The following is a 24639-nucleotide window of genomic DNA, read 5'->3' on the forward strand; positions in this document are numbered from 1 at the left end:
ATTTACATAATCAAACTCTTAATTGATGTTTTTTCCTTAAGGTTGCAGTGTAATCTATGCTTTTTTCCCTTTGTGTAAACAAGAAGGAGGAATGAAGCAGCATATTTCCAGCCATATTTCTGGCATCACCATGACTTGTGAGACAGCCTTGGAAGGCCTGTCTGTCATTAGCATGGCATTTGGATTTGCGTTACGGTTAGCAGCGTGCACTGCTCTTCTGTTACGCACAGATTGATCTCTTATCTGACTGTAGTGCAGATCTTCAATAACACTAGCAGGTTGTGTTCTCTCTCCTTTCTTTTTAGTATTCATTCCTTTCCTGGGGCTTGCCCATATGTAGATGTAAGTCTACAGATGTATGTGTACATCCTATATTATTTTGATTCAGAAGCCTGTTTTTGCAACTGATGTCTGCTTTTCCCCTATTGACTGTTAAATACATCTCCATATTTTTTAATAGATTATCTGCAGAGCTTTAATTTTTATGTCACTTTTGCTCTTCCTCTGAAGGTCATTTTGCTACTAGGTCTGGCCATGTCTATACATTGCTTCTTGCTCTGAGTTTTAGCCCTTAATATTATCAGTAAAGGTGTATATTTTTTTTTCCCCTTTCAGAGTGAATTTGGCAGTTCTGGAAGAACAAGCTATTGTCTGTGATCTGTAGGCAGCAGTTTTGATACCTGGGGATACAAAATTTGCAAATGTGTGTTGCTTTCTGCTACATTTTTTCGTTGGATTGGGAAGAGGCTATAGCCAAAAGTGCATGCCCAGGACCCAGTAATTGCTCTGCCTCCTTTGGGAGCACAGGGGGAGAGGCGAGGAAGAAATCTAGGGAGGAAGGTCAGGATCATTTGCTAACCACCAGGGAAATTCAGCAGGCAATACCTAAATTGGAAAGCTGTTTCAATCAAAAGTATTTTGCCACTTGAGGAAAAAGTTTATGGACAGCAGTTGGATTCAAGGGATGGAGAATTCAGGAATACAATTCAATTTTTCACTCTCTGACCAAAAAAAAAAAAAAAAAAAGTATTCTGCCTTTTCCCTTTGTTTTTCATTAATTTGTTTAATTAGTGGGTGAGAAACAGCTTTTTAAGAGTTGTTACTTGTTTTTTCTTGTAAATGTTACTGTGCCTCTTTTTGATGTAGCTGTAGACAAGCTCTCAACTTCTGTTTGTGACTTGGTTCTGTTTTCTGTTGAACACATGGCTATTTTTATACAACAATACTTAGGGCTTTTTTATCATTATTTTTTATTGTGGAGCTTCTTCGTGGTAAGATCCAGACTATGTGGCAGTGCCTTCCCACATGTCCAACCATCATGAGCTGTTTCTCCTGCCACAACTGTCTCTGGGCAAGACCTCTAAACCTCTGTTATGGTTTAAATCCCTTTTGAGCTCAGCTGGGTGACAAGAATCCTTACCTACCATTACTTTGACATAAGAAGTTAATCTTATCCACTGATAAGCAGCTAATTGCACCCAGCCAGTATCAACAGGATATCACCAGGCGTATATTTTACAAGATTTTGGAGTAAAGTACTTTTTAACTCCCCAGCTGTATTGTCGGGCTTTATTTGGTCTCTTTTCTCTTCTATCTGCTCAGGATTTTGTCTTTGACTTGTTTAATTAAAATCAGCTCACTTCAGCCAGAGACTGGAATGTCCAATAATAACTGCTTATTAGGGGGTGGAAGCTGTGCAGTTATTAATTTAAATTATTTTGTTCCAGAGGTTTTGCTCAAATTAAATGGAAAACCAAATTAAACAATGATTTAATTAAGTGGAAGAGATGGAACGTAGAGGCAGATTTAGAAGGTGAAGATCTGAAAGAAGTGTATTCTTCCATTCCTGACGTCTAACAGATGTAATCCTTCAGCAGCATGGTGAAACAGAGATTTACTGTCATTCAGAGGATAATGAAGAAACCAATGGCAAGAATTATGTTACAAGATAAGGAACTAAACTAATGAATATAACTCTACAAACCTGAATAAAAAACTCCATAGAACAGGTTTGAAGAAACAAAGCATGTATTGTTTGACAGAAATCTCAGACAGTTGAGTAGTACTACGTACTTGAAAATGCTGAAATCCAATGACAAATTAAATTTTATAGAATATATACACACTAATATAGCAATCTGTAAAAATAAACCACATAATGCATTGGGATATTCATTCAAGGATGACCTGCCATGAAATGAATATTTCAATAATAATCATGCCAATTTGTTCACATTAATTAGATTTATGGATTGTGTATGCAGAGAGTTAGAAATACCACACAAGTGACAATTATCTCTTAACATTTCATTTAACTTTAGATTATGAAGATATACTTCTGTTGTGACAAGTTCCCAGTTCCTTTTTGTATGAATACATTTTGTTTGCTAATTTCATGAAGGTTCTCCAGAAGGTTAGCATCACCTAATATTAAGGATCCTGACACTCAAATTTGAATACATCATCTTTAAAGTAATTTACAGCAATTGATGTATTATTTTCTGAATAATTTTGTTGAATACTTTGCTTGAAATTATTCTTATCTCATGCAACTGGGATATTAAAAGTGGCAACAACTTTACTTAGGGTCTCAGGTTGCTCTAGAAACAATGATTGTGAGTTAAAAATTACTGCCATACATATTAAATACACATAAAAACAGAAAATTATTTAGTCTTTTTTTTTGTCTTTTTTTTTTTTTTTTTTTTTCAGAGAGTGGAGTTATATGAAGGAACTTTTTTTTTGCCCTAGAAAGTAGCTAAAATCTTATGAAACTAAATAATACAAATAAGTCAATAGCAGTAAAGGGCTCAGATTTAGCTTTTCCTTCTGTATCACTAAAGAGCTTCTTATCATGTTGACTTTTCTGAGTTTTGCCCTTCTGATTTGATAATGAGAAGATATTTCTAATTTATAATAATTTATATGGTAAAAGAGTCAGGTCCCAGAATCAGGTCCTGGTATTGTTATTATTATGGGAAAAATTCCCTATACTTCTCACCCACCCCCATTGCATTCTGCTAGTTATGAGGGTATAGAGATGACTGGAAAGGAAAATCACATCACAGGATTTATTCACATTCACCAGGGTTATTAGGTAGTTTTTACTGACTTCAACACATCTCGTTGGCATTTCTGCGGGCCTCTTGTCAATCATGAACCGGTACCATGCTGGTGGCAGTGAGTGGTCACACACCAGGTCCTGAGCGGCCGTTCGCTGCAGCTCCAGTGAGTCATACCTGGTGCTGCGGTGGGGATTGCGGAGGATGCGGTGTCCTGCTGGGGAGCACTCGGGAGCTGAAAAGTGAGAAAGGACAAGGATTAAAGAAGCTGGTTCAGTGGAATTCTGGTAATAAGCACTTAAAGATGGGTGCGCCTACTTATATGTTCAGTTTCAGTTTAGAACTGGGTTAAATTTCAAGGCAGATACTGGGAAAAGATGAAATTCAGAATTTAAGCATAGAAAATGGCCCTTTCTTGGTTAACTTTTGCTTCCATTTCTTCAATTTAATTTTTGGTTAACCATTTGCTTCCTTTCTGCAAAGTGGGACACAGGAGGAGGACAAGGTGGAGTTGGGATGCTCTGTACATCAGCAACAGAAGTCTCAGCTCATTTCTTGCTGCAGTAATCTATAATTGTTAATGGTGATGGAGCAGGCAGATAACACATCACAGGAACCACATGACCTGGCTGGGGGAGCAGGCCTGGCAGTTAGCAAAATTACCCCTTTGCATTGTAAATAGAGCATATTTATGTGACACCATTGACAGAGAATGAGACCCCCTCCCCATAATCTCATTTTTCAAATGTCACTTTTTGGATAATAACTCTGCTTTAATGATACACCAGTGGCACTCTGAAACAGATTTATCATTTTTATTTTATTGACAAGATACTCAGAAGGTCAACGTCCATCCATTTATAGCACTATTTTTAAAGATTATTTTTATTGTGCCAAAGGCAAGGCAATGGTATACAAGACAAATGGGGACAAAATGTAGCGTAACAGAGCCTTCATTGCAAATTTCACAGAATTTAACTGTCAAAACTACAATTCAATTCCAGTGCAAAATTCCGTTGAATTAATACAATAACCTTTTAAAATATAAAAGTAGTGCCAAAAGCTTTTCTTTTCTGCTGTTAAGAGCCATTTTACAGAGGAAACTCTAGGAAATATTGAACCAATTAAATCTGGGATCTGGTCCCCTCTGTTAGATGTCCTTCTTGGGCATCTGTGCCAAGCACTAGAGACCACTTGGAGACCTCTGCCAAGTTCCAACCCAAGGGACTAAGTGACATTTCAGCAGACTGACTTTTTCACTCAAATGAAAAGTTTTCCCTATATTTAAAAACCGTTTAAAAATGCAGATCCTCACAGACCTATTCAATGTCACTCAGAGCTTCAGGTGTGTTTGTGGAAACAGGGCTTCAGCTCATGGTGATGTTTGCTTGCTCTAAGTTCCTAATTTCTGAAAAAGGGACAAAAGCATCTAAAAGTAAATGGGATTTAAATATGGCTCTATACACAGTATTGGCACAGGGATCTTGTGAGACCCTTGTAATATAATTAATAATATTCAGTTTCTCAGTAACAATAATATCAAATAATTCATTTAAATGTAATTAATAACCTTCTGTTCGATGTGTATTAGTAATAATCCAAATTCACACAGTATGTTGTGGTCTTACCAATGATTAAGTACACTGTCTAAACAATGTGAATATATTAGACATTGAGACATGGTTAATTATTTTTCATCCTTCCAATAGTTTTGTTTGCAGTAGTTTAGAAAATGCTGCCTTGCATGTTAACATTAGAGCTGTTTAATGCTGTCGATGGGACATGCATAGGGCATGAAGGGACTCAGAGTAACAAGGGGAGGCAGGATATGTCAGTGAGGAGATGGGTGTTCACCCACTAACCAGCAGTATTTGGGACAACAGGCATGCAAACAAGTCCTGCAAGGCATGTCTGTGAAGCCCTCTGAGCAGGAGTAAGCTTGAACCAAAGCTCACCCTCTGAGCAGGAGTAAGCTTGAACCAAAGCTCACCCAGGCTTTGCAGCAAGCCATCAGCAGCTCAACCCTTCAATTATCGAGCTCCTGTTGTAAAATGCTGATTATAGCCATATATCAGAATCAGGGTAAACTTTTAACATGTAAATTGCAGGCCATGATACAAGTTAATTAGTACTGCCTTTCCCATAAGAAATAATAAAGGCAGTGCTGTAATCAAACTATATCATGAAAATGTTATTTAAAGCAGATATGGTAGGGCCCTGCTAGTGGCTCATGGGCTGCGGGATGCCCGCACGTACGTCCTGGTGACTGCAGCTACACGACAACCAGATGAAGGCTCCTGGTAATTTTTATTTCATGCCAAAATCAGGTGGAAAAGTCAGCTTTGTGTACTGATAAGTACACAAAGTGATAAGTGATAAGAGCTCAATATCCCAAATGTCCCTTCTGCTGTGGGGGTTACAGTCCCCCACAAGTCCATGTCCATGTCTTGTACAGAGTCGCTGTGTGCAGGATAGATTGCCTTTAAAAGAATATATTTATTTCTTTACATATGAGAAACCTGTACAGTTAATTTTCTTTAGTCTCCTGCAAAGAGCTGCTTCTTGTGCCACCGCCCCCCTCTGTGTGGGCCACCAGCTGTTGCTCAGACATCTAGATTTGCTCGCCTTGCCAGACTCCAAGCACTTGGTTTAAACCCAGCAAATCTGCAGCAGCAATGTGTTGCAAAGAGGCACCAAACAGCTACTTTCTGACACATTCAGAACAAACAACACCAGTACCTGCTGCAGCTGCTAAGTGAAAACAGCAGTAGTGTATCCGTGGTGGAATGATACAGCAGGTCTTGTGAGGGAAATCTGTCTGCATTGTAGCCATAAGGAAAGCTGCCATCAGTGCCACAGAGGTCAAGATCCACATGACGTGAATGTGGGGGAAGTTGTTATGTGTAAATGAAATATCAGAGGGCTGTGAGCTGGCCAGGGAGAGTAGAGCTGCCTGTGGAAGGCACAAGCATCTGGAAATATCTCACGGAAAATGAGCAGAATGTGACAATCTGATGTGGCGTTTTGTGCATGACATGCTGCTGGGGAACTAGGGTTTGGCTGGCGGTTGAAGGAAGCATTGATGTGTCCACAGCTTAGGGAAGACAGGCACGTAGGGAGACGCTTGGGGTGGCAGCCCAGCAGCACATCTGCAGGGGGTCACCCAACAGTGCACCTCTTGGGCAGTGACACTGGTGGAACAGATACCACTGCGGGGACTCTCAGGCAGCCACATCGGACACGTGTCCCTTCCATCTGATGCCCACGGTGGGGAGGGATACCAGGAGCATTGGAACAGCAGGCTGAAGACTTGAAAGGAAATCATTCACTAAACATTTGCTTTTATTCCTGAGGGAAGGAAAGAGCGGGTGTGACACAGCTCTGCCTGTCGCTCTCGCTCCCAGCAAATATCAGTGGTTTACGCAGAGAAAGGTTTACGAAGCTCTGAGATTTTGTTTGTTTGCTTTGAATAGCAGCAGCAAATCAAATAATATCAATAGGTGATTGCAGCTCGAAAACCCTGAAAGAAATATAGTCCACAAGCCTGAGGTGCATGTTTGTCTTGGGTAAAGTGGTGCCAGCCACACAATATATTTAAAGGGCATCCTAAAGCTCCAGGAAATAGCTGGCAGAATGCAAAATAATTTTTGTGTGGAGGGTGAATGAAAGCCTGGTGATTGATCCAGATAATAGGAACCAACAACATTTGGTGATTCATTGTGATTGCCCTGTGGCTGGGAAAGAGAAATTCCCAGCCCAGGCTGGCCCGGGGCTCCCATGTGGCTTCACATCCCACCAGGGAGAAGAGGGGCTGGCAAGCTTCCGCAGCGTGGCATCTGAAATACACATATGTATGTGTATGTAGGTATGCATGTGTGTGTATGAATGTGGAGATATATATATATATTTAAACGTACGAAGTTATTGCAAAATGCCTAGGGTATTAAGCTGTACCTCCAAATCAGTGGCAGACCAATGCTGTGTTGGCTTTCTTCTCTTCTTGTCTCAGAGACAGAAGGAAAGCTTGTAATCGTCGGCCACTTCCATGCCTGGTGGCTGTATTTCACTGATGTAATAGAGCTCAGGTGAAAGCCTCTGAAGTGCCGTCTGCTTCCCAATAGGATGATTTACAATATGTTGAAAGACAGTTTGGGCAGAAAAGGAAGGCAGACACTGGGAGAGGGAAATTATTTCCAAGCTGCTAATGGATGTATTCAAAATAACAGTAGAAGGCTCTGATCTGATAACATCTAAAAGTTTCTTTTGGTGGATGCAAGCTACAGATGTACAATTAATAGATAGGCAGTTGTAGCTAAGAAACATCTGACATTTTATTATAGACAGAAGTCACTGCCTTATTTCACCAATATTTGCTACCATTTTAATAACATTATTCTACATGGTGATGAGAGAAAATTTATTTCTAAAATTATTCAGAGACAGGAATTTGTCATGAATATGAATGTGTCCACTATTTTTTTTTTTTTTTAAAAAAAAAGCTTGAACCATTCATGCTCCTCTCGTACGTAAAACACAATAATTTTGTAAAAACTAATGGCTAATAAATAAAGCTATTTTCAGATAATTCAGAAGCAGAATAACCTCCTACTGAACTGAAATAGTAATGAAGCTCATTGGATGAACACTACAGACTCATAATGGTTAGTTCTTGAACAAGTCATATTTTGTTCGTGGAATGAAATTGATAGAGAAAAATGAAACTTTGTGTAAAATGAATGTAATTAGAGAAAATTTGACCTAGGAAGAGACTGAGCACCTGCTGAAAAGAAGACAACATTTTTCATACATATTATTTGGACTGAATAACAGACAGAATTAAGAAGAAAAATCAGGCCAAGCAGGAATTTGGTTTTCTAGGCATCTCCTGCTTAACATTTCTTCTTAGATATTACACTGTTTGAAAATAAGGTGTCTTCTGGTAACCGGGGCAACTCAACACACAATTAAAGATAGTTTCACATGTATGTGTTATACAATAAGCACTCTTTTAAGGCAGGCTTTAGACTGTTCAGCTCTAGGGACCTGATATGTTTTGAAACAAGAGTCTGTAGTATTTTCTCCTGCAGAGTTGTCCAAGCACAAATGACAGAGGTAGTGAAGTGGGAACACATACCTTTCTTTCTCCTCTCCGTTCTATGGATGCTTTATGCTTTACCCTTGAAATTTTCTACTTACAGTATGTACAACTGAAGCCCTTACTACATATTACTCCCACCAGGTAGAATTAGTGAGTATATTGCTTAATTCTTAGGGAATTATTATTATTATTATTTTTGTTCAGCACAAAGGAGTTAGCCCTGAGAGAAAGTGCAATTGAAAAAAAAAAATAAATCCTCCTACAATATAAAAATGCTGTCTGTATGATGTACCCAAGTTTAATTTGCCTGGGAACAAGGTCACTTATCATTCTGGTCTCCTACAAAGTAAAGCAATATGCTATTGACAAACCAGGGGCCAACATTCAATTCCAGGGAAAACAATTATTTATTCATACTAGTATCTCTTATCTGGGCTTGCATTTCTATTTTTAATTTGTGGTTTAGAAAAGAGGAATTGATTACATGCAACTTCTCCTCTGTCCTGTGTTTTCCCTGAATGCTTCACAGAATAATGAGCTATGAGCTCCACAGGAGTACGCAGATAGAGATGGACAAGCATCTTACACAGGAACAGAAGAAGTGTCAAGAAAGGCCAACAAAGTAAGTGACAACAAGAGGTCCCTGAAAGAAAGGTGAGCAAAGTCTGAGGAATTTCTGGGCAGCTTAACGTGGATTTTGGAGCACTGTGACAGGAGATGTTCAGCAAATAGATTTGTTCTACGCTCCATAAAAAAGGAGGATGAGGGAACCACATATTTCCTTTTGGGGACAACAACACACTAGCAAACAAATGACCTGGATGAACAAAGAAGTTTCCAGAAGATGTGCTGTCTTTTGAAACGTTTCTCTTTCCTGGATTATCTATCTGTCATCTCTCACCAAGAGGCAATTTTACGACAGGGAGAACACATGATAAAAAATATCAGGAGGCTGGACAAGACAGAGGAAATCTGTAGTGTCATTGCTTGGTGAAATGCAACCTCGTCTATTGAATGCGCCAATTAGAAAAAACAACAAAGTCAAATTGTGTCAATTACTCTATTAAATTATACCAAGTTTCATCCCCACTAATTCTGGCTTGGCTTCAGAGCCAGAAAACATCAGCATCTGAATATAGAAATCACTTATTATTGCTATGTCAGAAGAGAATTAAAATCCTCATAAATTTCCTCAAGTTATCTTTAAGTTAATGGTGATGCCTTTAAGGACTTCTGAGCAATCAATAAAAAGAAAATTACAATTATTGTTATTGATTGGTCTATTTTGCTCTCATTCCTCATAATGAAAAAATGAAACAATATGAAAAGGTTCGTTCTCACCTTCTAATCTCAGTTGAACATACACTTGCAAATGTAGCTTTCCTAAATAGCAGTAGCAAAAACAAAATCATGTTTTGATTTTAGAACCCACTGGGCTCTATTCAGATGGAAATTTGATTTCCATGGTTTACCCCTTTGAGAATCGGAGTTGTTTCCATGCCTAAACTGTGATGTGGGCTAATTACAATTTGAGAGCCACACATTTTTCCAGATTGCTCCCTTGGTAAATGCTGAATTTTGGACACATTTCCCCCACTTCTTCAGCTTAATTCTGCATGTGGATGATATAGCATTGGAGAACATGTCACTGCTAACTTATTGTCAGTGAATCCAGGATGCAGCAAAGACTGGCAGAAAGATAAGGGGACTCCAGCTGAAGGAAGCTGAGTGCTGCCAAATGCCAGATTCCTGCGTACGTCCTGGATGTGATTTAGTTCCTAATGTATGCAGGGTGACGAGGCAATTTTTCCTGTTATTGTTTTGCTATTATTCATTGCTATTATTCATTCCATTCACCAGCACAATAGTGTTTTCGGCAGCCACACTCTCCTCACACGTTTATAATGGGCTTTTCTGTCAGGGCTTTGACATTTAGGAAGAATGGTTGGGTTTGCTCTTGCCTTCTCAGTAAGGTTTTATTCATTACTGTTCTGCAGCAATATTCTCCTTGCTTATACATGGACATGCTCCATTTCCCAACTAAAGCACAGCCCCAGAAGGATTTCACCACCACCTGACCGAGATCCAGTTCCTATTGACGCCATCCATTCATCCGCTCATAGGCTGCCCACTCCTCGAAACTTGGAGAGTCAGCATGGTATGGGCTCGAGCACATAGCACAGAGAATTCAGACATCCTCCACAGGCATTATTGCACTTTGGATGGATTTAAAAATATTAAAATAAAAGGCCATGAGCTAGAAATAGTCAGAGGTCTGCCTGGCCAGTGTGATAAGATAAAGCTGTGTACTCCCAACCGTGCAAGTGCGACACTGTGTAATAGATTTAGAGAAACCAAGTTTATCAGTGATCCTCAGTGTTTGTTTCTTCAGTGCTCAGAAGATACAGTTTCTGTACATACGGCTGTAATTAACTTTAATATTAAAATTCAATAGCTCCTTCCTGCTATATAAACAGGATGGTCAAAGCTTTAGCCAACAGTTTTCTTTTGCCATGGTGATATTCCGAGCGAATCTTGCACAACTGCATGCCGCCCATTGTGCACCTAGTACTTGAAAAAGACCTGTTGGCACTGGTTTGTTTCATGAAAGAACAAGGTTTTCAGCACCTATGCATGAAAACCTCTCCAGAAATACATTTACTCATTTTATTTAGTGGAATTCAGTCCCCACTCACTGTTCTAGTGGGTACAAATTTTCATTTTTGTTTAGGGTTCTCTTGTTTTGGTTGCTCCATAGCTCTGTGCTAATTCACCAGGAGTAACAGAAGCATTCATAAACATAGCAGGGTTCCAGGAATCTATAAGGACTTCAGTTATAAGTCGCTTTTTGATATAAAAGAGAATCTAGTTCAGCTGGTATCAACTGAGCCTTCATTACATTTACAGCTGCTACCTGCGCAGTCTTTTAGGATATAATTACCATAATAAGAAAAACATCTCCATAATTATATGTGCATAAAGCAAGATGCCTTTCTCTGGGCATCTAGCTAGAGCTGCAGATACAGATATGCATGCTTGCAGAGGACACAGGGGATTAGGGAGACAGAGGAATAAATACAAGACAATTTTTGCCCCATATGGTGCATATTATAGGCAGATGTGTTTTGATCAGGATCAGCCGTGCAGAAGGTAAACCAACTGATTTTTTCTCATTTACACTGAACTAACTCTAATCACAGTGTAGTTTTGTGTGGTTTAAAATATATGCTCTCTTAAAACCAATTCCAAATTTACATGGGAGTGTTATGTCCTCAGAAGGTCTTCAGATCTGGGAAACCAGATCCCCTGTTGGTCAGCCAGGTTTGGGGGGGGCGTTTGAATGTGGGGATGGGATGGGTTGGGATGGGATGGGACAGGATGGAATGGGACGGGATGGGACAGGATGGGATGGGACGGGATGGGATGGGATGGGATGGGATGGGCTTCCCCCCACCACAGCTTATGTGTTGTCAGTGCTTTTTGCAGGAGGTGCAGCACTGGCACTTTGTAGTTCTTTAGAAAATAAATAAAAGAAAATCAGATTGCTGGATGAAGTATTCTTGATGGGAACCACTCTCTTTTTTTCTTAGACACTGATAACACAGTACAAGACAAAATGAATCTTAGTAATTTTTTATTTCTATGGTACCATTTCCATGCTGAGCTTTCAATTCTAACTCCTCCACCTCCTTCTTGCCTGATAACAGTGAGCATAGACTTTTAGCTTATGAAATAGAGCTATACCTTTGATTGAAAAAGATGGTTCAAAAAGCAGTATTACTGAAGGAAGAAGGAGACAGAGCTTAATGCTTCTGCTAATGGATAATTCAACAAAAATATTATCTGTGTATCACCATCCATAGGTAAAACAAGGTGTTTATAGACACACATGCACTATATCAGATTTTCTTCCATCTATCTATCAAAAGATTATCAAAAAACAGACTTGATTTTGCATTCTTACTTGGTAATTGACTAATAACTGTAATTTTCATCTTAAGAAGATAGGCTAGAAATCGCTGTTTAGAAAAGCCCTACAACATAACAATTGATCAATTCTTCATTACAATTGATGCATTCAGTTTACCACAGTAATTTCGTTTGCAATTTGAGATTAAAAAAAAAAAAAAAAAGGCAACAAACAACAGAAATCTACTCAAGCAATTTCAGATTGGAAAGCCATAACACAAATTAGTACACAAAGAAACAGCAGGCAATCAATTTATCATTTGCTACTTTATTCTTTAACAATTTGCAGTCATTGTTGAGTTGCTTTTGAAACTTGTAAAATTTGATTATGTGTAAACTGGTGAATGTCAAGCTTTGGTCATTTCTGTGTTCTATGAGTTGTCCAGAGAAGAGAGGCTTTGTACAGGTAGATCTGTCTGTCACCTGCCAACATCTGACAAACACACATAGCTAAAACTTAGCATGAAAGACCTGGCACCTCATTTTAATTGATTTATTTATTTTTAGTATTAATTCAGTTCAGAGAAGGTTTAGCTCCAACTGAAGCAGTTACAGAGCACTCCAAAAGTGACACTGTGGACCTACACCTCCAAACCACCGTGCAAGTCAGCTGTAGTCCCATGTGTGCTATTGACTATCATGTCTCCTACAGTATTAAATGTGTGGGTGGGACATTACAGAAATGTGATGATGTTCTTAACACCACAGTTTGAATAACACACCTGTGAGCCCATTAATAAAGAGGGTTTTGCCTGTGATAGACTGTGAGACGTGGTGCTGTCGCATGCTGCTATGCAGACCTTACACCTGTTCACATTTATTCATAGGTGACCTCAAGAGGGCTTTCTATTTTTTATTCTCCACACTGTTACACTGTTTGTTTTTCTACATTTGGAAATGAGGATCCCATTAACCTTTTTAGCCTTGATGTCAAACTGAGTTGTATGAATATTGTTTGCAGGCACATGATGTGCTCAGAGAGGCACTGGATGTGCTCAGAGCAAAGGGTGCAGAACAGACCCGGTGGAAAAGCTGCAAAAGGCAAACCAACAGATGAGAGGAAGGGGGATGACTTGCGGGCATTGTCTACTGGATTTAGGCTCTGCTGGTGCATTTGGAGCTGACTGCTTTTCCCTAACCTGAAACTAGTTCTGCCATGTACTGGGCAGTGTTCAAACAACTGGTTATACCTTGGCAGATCCCTCTCCCGCTGAAACTGCTCTCTTTTATATAGTCTATAAACAAGAGCAAGCTGACTTGTCCATCTTTCAAAACTATTTCCCTTCCTTTTCTCTTATTTTTCTCTCTCTGCACCAATACATATTCAATTGTGTTTATAAAACGCATAATTTCAGCAAAAGTTACAGGTCTGATACTAAATGTTCTGCTGCCTCGTGATTGCCCTGCAGAGCAGAAATCAGGGCTCATTTCCCCACTCCAAAGCATATTAAAACCAGTTTGTGCTTTGCCCCAACTACTGCATATTGGCTATAATTTATTTATTTATTTATTTATTTATTTTAATATAGGGAAGAGAATGTCAGGCAGAGGCACTTAACTGTAGCAGAGGTTTTCACAGAGCAGACTTCTGAAGGGATGGAGGTAGGTGCAAACTCCCTCCAAGGAAGGACAAGGTTTGCCTGCTGCCACTAGCTCCAATCACAATGGGAGAATTTAGGCATTTCTCTGCCCTCCTGCCTTCCTTGCCCACAAGCTCTGCATCACAGAAAATGGCTGCTCATAGACCATCATACTTGACCCTCAATCTTGCCCCATGCCATTCACGCAACTTTCACTCTTCAGATTTCATTTGCTGTGAATAAAGTTCAAAGTTATCTACTGATTGAGACAAAGGATGGTTAAAAATGGCAGCATCACATGCCTCAAAGATTTTCCCTACATATTAATAAATCAATGTCTTTTTTTTGGGGTGGGGGGGAGGTGGAGGGAGGATTTTTTTTTTTTTTTTGATTGTTGCATTCTATTATTTTTTTTTGACTCGTGCATTGGCTAGACTGATTCTGCAGCTGATTGTGTTTGGCATGTTTCAGTCTCAGCAGTCCAAAATGAAGCTTTTCATCAGCAGAAGTATGCAGTACAAGGCTTGTTGTCTCTCACTCAAAGCATGTTGAGGACAGATCTGTGTTTTTGTTTGACAGACACCAGAACATCCAGCCCTCATGCCTGGGGTCTCAAGACTGAGATGACTTTACTTTTCCCTTTATGATTTCAACCCCCACAATTTGTTCACCTACCCCCAACTTAACCTTTTGGCAGGAACTACAATTCTCACTTTTACTCACATATTACTTTCAAATGTGGTGTGAAAGAAAAGCCAGGGTCCAAACTTATTGTGAAGATCTTTGGTAGCTATTTTTAACCTCTCATGCCTTCTCTGACATGCCACAGTAAAATTCTAGGCTAAGGATGAATTTCATTTCATCCTTTCTATTATTTGCTGAAATAAGTGTAAAAGAAAGCACTAGAATCTAGGTTATTTCCTTACAGAACATGTAGATTCAGCAGTATGGCTCAATATTAATAATAACTGAATTGCTAAATCCCTGCAAACTGGGATAAAAGTTTTCTCCTAGGGATCCAGCAAACACATTTAAACCATTGAATTATCTTAATTCTAAAATAGCCTTCCAGCAGCACTGCAGGACCCAGCTATGCTTTAGGTTATTTAGCCATATCTGGAATTTTGAGGCTATTCCAGACACAGACAGGCACAATGCAAAGCAGAGTTGGCCAAACATGTGAAGACTTGAGGTATAAAAGGATTAACAGATGCTAATGTTCTACATTTTTCTGTTGCAATAACATGAGCACAGACAACACCCAGAGCAACACAGAAAGGAAAAGATTGCATGTAGGAGGGACAGAAAGACACTGCTATAATACTATGCTGTAGTAAATTTTGGAAAAGGCAACTGCTGAACAGATGTTACAGGCACTGGGAAAATTTACTAATTAGATGATTTGCAATTCACTGGTCTAGTGAGGAAAAGTGGTTTACTTCAATCTAAACTAAAACCTTTCATTTTTTACAGAGAAATAGAATTTCTAAAATCAGAAAGAAAGACTGATAATAACTGTACGTCACACTAAACTCATGTTCAGCCTGAAATGAAATATCTTGGAAACAGGAGGGATTAAGTCATGAGTCATTTCATTTTCAAAGATTTTGAAAGGACATATTTAAACTTTTTTTTTTTTTTTTTTTTTTTTTAAATGTGCTTCTTCTTCTCTAGTCCAGATAGTCACATTCAAGATGAAGCTAGAGTAGATCCTGAGATCCTGATGATGTAAGGAAAGTGTCAGCAATGTCATGCCATTTTAGCGAGCTCTGTTCACTGGAAACTCTCTGCTGAAAGAGATATCAGTTAGGTTTGCTCCAAGGTGCACAGTCTTTGTCCTTTCATTTTCTCTATCTTGATTGCCTTCCTTCACATTAACTGTTCCCTATGATGAGCCGTTACTCTTTATTCTTTCATAAACCTGACTGCAGGCCAGCCAGATCCAAAGTACAGTTCTCTTGCAAGACCCCCATCATTCTACAAGCTGGATGTTACACAGCTCCTACTGCTCTGCTGTTGGGAAAGCAATGCGTGAACAGCATCACATAAACATATTGGAGAATGAAGTGCATCTTGGCATGGCACTTATCCCAACCCTGATTACCCAGTGTAAAAAGCATAGAGACATTTTTGGCATGACAAGTGCTGAAAAGAGGGACAGCCTGCTACTCTTCATGATAATCCTTCTTATCTATAATTTTTTGCTACAGTGCTTGCATGGGAACATGAGGCAAGGAGACCACTCTGCTCCCTTGATGGTCCTTCTATAATAGATGGATTCCCCTGTCCTCTTCCTCAAGCAAGGATGTCTAATTCTGATTTATCTCCCATGCTGTAGTGATCAGCCACATAAATATGACTCCTCTAGCTATGAATCCAAAATGCTCTGGATCTGTATGTGACCTGAAAACATTTTTACATACTCCTTCAGCAGCAAAACACAGACTTCATCAGTCTGGAAAGACAACTACTTTTCCTGCATTCTTGCATCCATAAAAGGGATCCTTAAAAGATATGCAAGAGTACCTAAGTATGCAAGGGTCATAGATCTTCTTAGCCATAACACAGATTCAGTCACGTTGCCGGTAAGTCTGGCCTACCATTAGAATCTCCATCACTGGAAAACCCTAATATAGATTAAAAAAGTACCTCTGATTTGAAATGGCCACCTGAACCATCTAATCTCTGTATTTCTCTCAAGCTCATTTCTTAATATTTGTTTCTTATTCATTATGACTCCTTAACTGCAAAGAGTATATCAAAGCTGAATGTTTCTCTTTAATCAGGGACTCAAAATATTATCACTCTGATCATGGGATAGCAGCTTTCAAATACTCTTCTCAGTCCTATTCTTGGAAAGCATTACATCATTTAAATCAGTTTCTAAGTTAGGAAAAATGACCTTTTCTCTTTCAAGACAAACCTTTTCTGAGGATCATCCATGGACTTCATGGGTGTATGCCAAGGATGACATAGAGTTTTATACAGGTTGAATCTTATTTGCAATAATTATTTTGCTGTAATTTTGAATAACCAATATCCTTTCAAAGTTTTCTTACAGCAGAAGGTTATTTTGGCTAAGATTTCATAAGAAATGACACTCCATCTCTGCAAAAGACTCTGCAAATAGTCATTAAATGACAGGATGTAAAAAACTGATTTGTGATCATATTCGTCTGTGCATAGGCTATATATTGATACATTGGAAGAATTTGCTTTTTGCTTTTCTTATTTATTTATTCATTTATTTATTTATATATATATATATATAAGATAGGTGTATCTATGTATAATAGCTAAAATAAGTTTTTTTTTTTTTTTTTTTTTTTTTGCCAGACCAAATAAGAGTTGGAACTGCTAACAGACAGCATTAAGATTAAAGAGAATAAACAAAACGATTAATCACTTCTTCTGGCTTAAGTAAAATAAACACTATAGCTGGGTTAGCCCCGCCAACACTGTCAGTGAGAATTTAGGGAAAAAAAATCCTTGTCTGGAAGACAAAACCTTGGTAGAAGGAGAAGGAGAGAAATACACGGGGGAAACTGAATGCCTGTCTCTGTTGTCCTGAGGTCTAGCCTGAGCCAGCAGCACGAAACTACGAGACACTTGGGCAACACAATAGAATGTCCAAGAAAATAGGGCAGGAAAGGCCCGGGGAAGGTCGCATAATCCATCAGTGTTTAACACCATGCACCATGGATTATACAGAATCCCATTTTCCACATGTGGGATAATATATGTGGACTTTAGAGATGTTACCATTGTTAGTCTGTGCTCTTTGTAGAGTGTATTGGTTTGATGCAGAACTTATCTTTCTGAGCAGCTCTCAGAAATTCCCTATGAACCTTGCAAATTCTTTTGCTCAGGCCCTCAGGTGCTGCCCCAGAGGTCTATCTGCATGGTCCCTCTGAGGAGAGTGCTCTGAACAGTCCCTGCTGCTCACCAAAAAGGGGGAGCTTGTTCATACCCTTATCTGCTTAGGGCTTGGCACGGATGTTGTATGCCTGTTTTACTTTCTGTCTGCTAACAACTTGCCCCTGAGTATTTGGAATTGGTATAAAGTGAATAGAGTGAGATACCATATGTTAATTCCAATATGCTTTCTGGCTGATAAAAGTGAAAAGTATAAGCTCTTTGTGAGATTATTACATATAAATGCATCAAGGCAATTGCATGGATAGGCTGGAAAAGCAGTAGCTTTACCCATTAAGATTTTATCTAAATAATCCAAATGTTATGAAGGAGAAAAAAAATAAGTAGAAAGTTGGGTAGCAAGATCAAACTGCCTAAAAAATCCAATCTCTGATCATGCAAATATTTTGAAAGTTAACCTTTTAAAAACAGCTAAGAGATGTTTTGTATTGGGCTGGGGTATCAGAAATGTTGCCGACTCTCTTGCTGGGGTGGAAATGAATATTCTGCCACTGCACATATTTCTCAGACAAAAAGATATAAGTGGCAAGGGAAAGGATGATGTTCCTTCACATAGTTGTTCTCTTGATGCTTGATATTATCAAATAACCTCCAGTTTTCCAATAGAAAGAGGCTTAATTTATGAAGAATAAGATTGACTGAAACAGATGACAGCGTTTAAAAATGTTAGCTAATATTGATGTTTCAAAGAAAAAAGACTCTGAGAAAGCTGCCCTGAGGAGTTGATTGATATGGCTGTCACGGGGCCTATGTCACACCAGATAAGTCACTCCAGCCATGTCAGAGGTGATCATTACTTCTGTGCTCTTCGTTTTCTAGGTTCCTGACTGACGACCCTGATATGCAGAAATATGAGGCACTTAAAGCTTAGCTGCTGCTGTGATCTTGATATTGGAGCTGGCTGCAAGCCTTCTGATGAACAATTTTTCTGTTGGAAAATGTTGACTTGCCGCAGCTGAGATTTTCACAGAAGTGCATTTTTCCATTGAAGTTATGGTTGTGTGATTTTTAGGATGGAATTGCTGGAGGAAAATAAAATGGGGAGGAAAGAAAAGAGAGGAAGCTCTTCACTTTGGAATGATCAAAGCACATGAAGGACTGTAAAATGAGAGGTTCAGTGTCCACTCTTGAGTCAACCCCAGCAAAACTTCCCAAATTAATGCTGTTATCTCCCAGGCTGACGGCTATTAGGGAATTGGCAAGGGGAGAGGGACTCTAGAGGAGCTTTGTCCCTTTACTTCTCTGAGTGCTGGTACTACACATTTCAAAGGGTTTGGGTTTCATTGCAGTGTAAAAGAGTGAAAAGAAAAGTCAATATTTGCCATGAAAGGGGAGAGCAGTTTCCTGCCCAGCTCCTCTTTGAGATATTCAATGTTCAGTTGTCAGACATCTCTGTGGATGGAATAATTTTAGCCCGGTTTTCCTGTCCCTAAAATGATTAGCTTGTTGGACTGGAGATGGTAGCAAAACCAGGAAACATCCCACCTCATGTCTTCCCTTTATTCACTAGACCAGCAGCACTCTAAGAGAAGCTAGTCAGTTCATATGGTGCAATCTGTTCTTCATCATCCACGCTGACTTTCCCTCATCTCCTGATTTTTCCCCGTGCTGAGGCAGGATTTAGCATTGCTGAGCCACCCAACGGAGGGGTTTGCCTATCCCCTTCTCAGCTGCAGGAGAAAGCAATTTTGTGGATGAGGTGTCCCAATGCTTACCTCTTTTCATGTTTAGAAAACATCTACCCTATATCTGTGTCAAAGTCAGGCTGGTCTCTCTCTTCCTCTGTTGTCTACAGACATAGCAAATAACCCACTGCTACCTTCTCTCCTCCATATATTGGAAAACTAAATACTGCCCTTTTTCAGTGCTGTCTTCCCTAAGATAAACAAGCCTATTTCTTTTAACTGTCTTTGTAGGTCACATTTGCAGGCCTCTTGTTAGCTTTGTTGCTCCTTTTCTGAACTGAACCCAATTTGAACAGCTTTATTTGATGATCAGAATTAGACATAGCTCTCCAGCTGTGGCCTCTCAAGTCCAAGTGCACAGATCTAATGAGTTGGTGTGTTTTATGTGCACTACCCTCAGTAACAAATTTTATTCTTGTTAATTTTTCTAAATAACTCTGCAAGTTGTGAGTCATTAGGAACTTGCATTGAAGGTAGTCTGCCTGGTTTTTAAGTTCCACATCATCCTTTCTTCACTTTTTGATGTTAAGTACTGAATTTGTTCTTTGTCCTTCTTTGGATCTCAGAGATTCTCCATAATTTTTTTAAGACAATTTTGAATGATTCAGATAGATTTGGCTATTACTCAGGGTAGATTCATCAGTTACTGCCAACCTGGTTATACCCATTTTTAACTGTTTTTCCTTTTTCTGCCTTATATTCCTATTACCTTCTCAAAATTAACTGTACTAGATATCTGTTCAAAAATTAAATTTCTCTAAGAAAGCTGAAGCAACACAGACTTTGAATGCACTGGTATTTCCTATGTTTATTTATTTATTCTATTTCTCTCTTAATGGACCTTCACTACTTCCCTTTGCTTTGGTAACATTAATAGTATTTGCCCTTCACCCCACAACAGCTGTGAAGGTAAATTAATGACAGTGCATTAAGCACCCAGTTACTATAATAAAGAAGGAAAAAGCCTATCAGGAAATGAATGGCACTTCCAAGATGGGTTTTGCTATTTTGTGGCATACACGCATTAGAGCCACATGCTCACAAATAAGAAAGACACGAACTACTGACTCAGTAATTGAGCACCATCTATCCTGGGCACTGAAGGAAGCACAAGTCCTTGAGCAACTCAGTACATGATCATTCTGCAGAGACTGAATTGTAATTTGCAAGCACAAGGAGCAAATTTAGGTGGCACAAACAACCTTGGCTCTGGGGTTTCCTGTTTTGTGAGTGTTTCCCATCAAAACTTTGTGTGCCAATGGACAGAAGGTAAAATATTTGCTTCAGCTCAAGTGCTGGACAGTGTCGTCAGCTTCTCCAAGGCATGGAGTGCTTCCTCGCCTTGGAAGAAGTTAGATCCCTGCTCCCTGAGATGGTAGCCAGCACCCTGTTTCTGTTCTCTGTTTTTGTGGTTCCTTACTCACAGACAGAGAATCATGTGCTCTTAGTGACTACATACATTTATAGGAATTTCTATCATCTCCTTCTGTAGTGTCTGGTGACTAGATGATTTTACCAGGTGGTCTTGCTGTGTTAGGAAACATTTGGAGATAGTAATCATGTATTGCACAGCTCTTTGTGAGTGTACACAGTGATGTAAACTATCAGTGAAAATTATTTTGAAGTGAACCGAGGCCTCATGCTGAAACAGCACCAAGAAAAGATGAAATGGTACCATGAATTTGGCTGCCAAAAGTCATGTCTGAAAGCTCTCTGTTTTCCCAACTCATTTGCTTGACATTACTGGGGACCCAATGCCAGCCTGACATGATGTGACCCACTGCAACCTTTGCTCCAAACTGCAGAAGTTTCTAATGACTTTTTATGGATCATTTCTTCCTTGGAGAGCACTGCAGTGCTGACACCCTGGTTGCCCTATGGCTCGTATGACTGGTTGTTTCACGTCTTGTATCTAGCATCGTCCTGCCCAGAGGGAACAATTTGGACTATGCTGGCTTTGTAACATTCAAGATTTCCTACAGTAATAAAACTCTTACCTGGTGGCTTCTAGCAAAATTAAGACTTTATTTTCTGCTGAAGAAGTGTGAATAATCTCCAGAGTGGGTCAGAGCTGACCCTGCTTTCCTCCCAAATCTTCCTTTTTTTTTTCTCCTGTTATCCAATCTGGCTGCCTAGGATTTTACTCATGGGTTGTTGTCTGAACTCTCTGCCCAAGACTGCAAAATTAATTAAACATGTCTGTCTCCATGCATGTTCACTAAGGAGATTGTCCATTCCAGCACAAGTTAATACCACATTTGCATCAATATTATCAGGAATTATCTAAATACAGGGCATGAAAATTTTGCACTCTGCCTGCTATACAAATCAGCTCATGCACATCCTCTCCTTGTCCTATATGTGTAGCCTTTTGTCTCCTGTGTCCTTTTGACTTAATTTTAGTTTGCCCTCTACTTTCACCTCCATTACCGTGTTATACATGGGCAGTTGGCTATGTGACTTAATCATATCAGCCTCCTCCTGCTGTTTTACTTCAATCATCTCCAACCTTTCTCCAATGAGCTGACAAAGATACTTTCTCCTGAGCCATGGAAAACATGATCTAAAACAATAAGATAGTGTTAACATTCTGCATGCATGATTTCAATAACATCCCATGTAACCTGTCATGTAGCTTTTTTTTTTTTTTTTTTTTCTTATTTTTTAATGAAATCGCCCTTGTTATCAGTCTGTTTTCATTCAGTTCTCACAAAAGGATTGCTCACAGCATGAGTCATGCCAGACATTTCAGTATCTGTCAGGAAGTCAGTAAAGATAATAAAAAGGGGTATATCCATACAAATCTTTGGAAATATAACATTTAAGATCAGTGATGCTTCTGATGGTTTTCAGTCATTTTGCAGAACATAAAGAACAAACTAACAAAAAACCCCAACAACAACAGCAGCAACAAAAAACATCCTCTCTTGTTTATTTATATTTTTTGTATTGCTCCCCACGGTGTTTGCCTGCATCCATCATATAAATCTTAGTTTTCCCAACTTTATTTTTCATTTTAAGGTCTTCTTCTGCTCACAGAACTTTCCTCCTGGTAAGAAGATTTAACAGCAAAGAAAGTTAGTCTGGAGTCAAGCTGGCTTGCAGAGGAGCACTCCCCTACTCCCACCTCCATCCCTGGGTACCAGGGTGAGTCCTGCTGCCTCTGAAAGTGGAGGTGCTTCCTAGTCTCAGCCCCCTCCCCTCTCAATAAGAAAGGAATCACTGCCCCATGTGTGCAAGTATGCTCTGAGATCGTCTGTTGTTGTTTTTTTTTTGCCTCCATATTTCTCTCCTGAAAGGAATATTTTTTTGTAATGTCAATTGGCAATATCTGCATAGTTATGAAGCTTTCCTGGCACTGCATCTGCTGATTGATGGCCGTGAAAATGCAGCATATTTCATTTTCTTTTTCTAGAAGTGAAGCCAGCTGCTAATGGTTTTCACAGGGTGAAGCTGGCAGCTGCAGGATCAGGTCTCAAGGCTCTAAAATGTGCATTTTCAGGAGTGCCACCTGGGTTTTTGGCTGCTTCATTAGTGGTCATTACTACTCATAAGAAATAATCTAAGCAAAATGGGTGCTGTGTCTGGCTGTAAATTCTGTGGTCTGATATGGGAAACTGAAGTCATCTGTATCAGATGGACATGATCTCAGTGATCCTGAAATCTTTCTGTATGCAATTAAAACTTCGCTTGCCTGTTTCCAAAAACATATTAAGTCCCACAGTTTAACAGTTGACATGTATTTAGTTTTATTCATCTGCTTCCTGAAGTCAAATACAGAAACTAATGCATAAATATTACCCTCTTTATGTTAATTGTGAGAGCTTGCTGAAGACTGAAATAAAGCATGAACGTCAGTGCATCATTAGTAAGTGAGAGCAACATTGACTCTCTGCAGACACCAAACAGCAATAAATAATTTTAATCTCTTCTTCCAAGCTCTTCGGGGCTTGGATAAAATAAATATCTATGTACTTGTTCCTTCCACTCATGAAAATGACCATTTGATTCAAAGATGTCTATCTTGCCCAACTTTCCTGTATCTCATGCACAAAAAGGGACTGAAGTCATCAGGGCTATGGAATTGCCATATTCCTTCTTCAAGCCCCATGCATCTCCTCTTAGAAAAGCCTTCTGTATCTATGAAGAACAGAATACGATTTGGTCCCACCAAGATGTGTACACTGCACATTCTTCTGGGAGGAGGAGGCACGAAAAACAGATGGGCTTTGGCAGTGTTGCATGTTATTCACCATCAGTTGTGTAAGCTGCTGTCAGGCAGGAACCAGCCTGGTCTGCATTTGCATTTACAGTGTTAAGGTGTTTCACAAGGACTTAAATGGGAAGGAGCAAGGCAAAAATATTTGTTTGTGTGGGAATTCCTGAAAGTAGCTAGAGAATTTCATAATCACACTGAAATCACTCAAGAGCAACTTTTGCAATGTTGGTCAATCTATCCTTGGAGCAAATTGACCCCAACACACAATTGAACAAATTTAAACTGGAGAAATAGGTTCTATAAGCAGAAATACCATAAAACATGACCTTTCTTCCAGGTAGGAAAGTCCTGTTAGCTTAATTTCTAATCTATATGATCAGCAAAATGCATTCATAACTGGAGACTGAAAAGCAGAACTATAGCTAACTTGCTTTCTCCTGTGAGTCTCTGCAGGTCAAATTCTCTCTCATCAATGTGTGCAACAGAGGTTTTAAATAAGGAACTGGTGGAGAATAGCTGAACAGTGAAAGCCATTATCTCAAAAGACTGATATTTACTGGATTCTTCCTTTCTACCCTTCTAGCTGAGTTACAGAATTTCCTTTTTTGCTGCACATTCATTTGCCTCTAACAAATACCATTGAGCTGAGTATGCAAAGATCTTATATACTGTTATCTAGAATTATCACCAAAGACCCTTTCAACTCCTGTTCACATACAAATGAGACTTGCATACTTTCAGGGCAGAGCAGTACATTAGTTTACAGAGAATTAACAATAGAAAGGGGTCAATAAGAGAAGGAGAAAGACCAGGATGTACTGTCTGATGGCAGGAAAACTGTTTCCACTCTAGTGTGAAAAGGTACTCTGAGTGCTGAGAATACAGTGGAGCAACAGTTAAATTAATGCCACAGTATATACCTCATTTGGATCCCTGCGTACTTATTCAGATGTGCGCAAGCAGAGGGAATGGCTATTAGGGTAATCAGGGGAATGAAGAGCTTGCTTTGTAAGTAGAGATTAAAATTAATTTGCTGAGAGTAGCAAAAGGGACACTGAGGAGGCATTTTATGTCACTATTATCGGGGGGG

General features: G+C 39.3%; 1 protein-coding gene and 1 long non-coding RNA gene across 6 annotated transcripts in view; one reads left to right on the forward strand and one right to left on the reverse strand.

Moving 5' to 3' along the window:
* The window catches only part of LOC118169747 (von Willebrand factor D and EGF domain-containing protein-like), a 177432-nt gene that overhangs the window by 136080 nt on the left and 16713 nt on the right, over positions 1-24639 (reverse strand). For 3 of the 5 annotated variants that reach the window (XM_035331308.1, XM_035331309.1, XM_035331311.1), the window contains exon 2: positions 3113-3297. In XM_035331308.1, the coding sequence (XP_035187199.1) occupies positions 3113-3297 (185 nt within the window). Of the gene's footprint in view, positions 1-1984; positions 2093-3112; positions 3298-4381; positions 4471-24639 lie in introns of those variants that run through there. The other 2 variants (XM_035331312.1, XM_035331313.1) reach the window with 2 other exon arrangements.
* LOC118169748 overlaps positions 1-24639 on the forward strand; it is a 188960-nt gene that overhangs the window by 115229 nt on the left and 49092 nt on the right. The window contains exon 9 of the long non-coding RNA XR_004752258.1: positions 8690-8782. This is a non-coding gene — a long non-coding RNA (uncharacterized LOC118169748). The remainder of the gene's footprint in view (positions 1-8689; positions 8783-24639) is intronic.

The sequence above is a fragment of the Oxyura jamaicensis genome, chromosome 7 (assembly GCF_011077185.1).
Source record: "Oxyura jamaicensis isolate SHBP4307 breed ruddy duck chromosome 7, BPBGC_Ojam_1.0, whole genome shotgun sequence".
Classification (NCBI taxonomy): Eukaryota; Metazoa; Chordata; class Aves; order Anseriformes; family Anatidae; genus Oxyura; species Oxyura jamaicensis.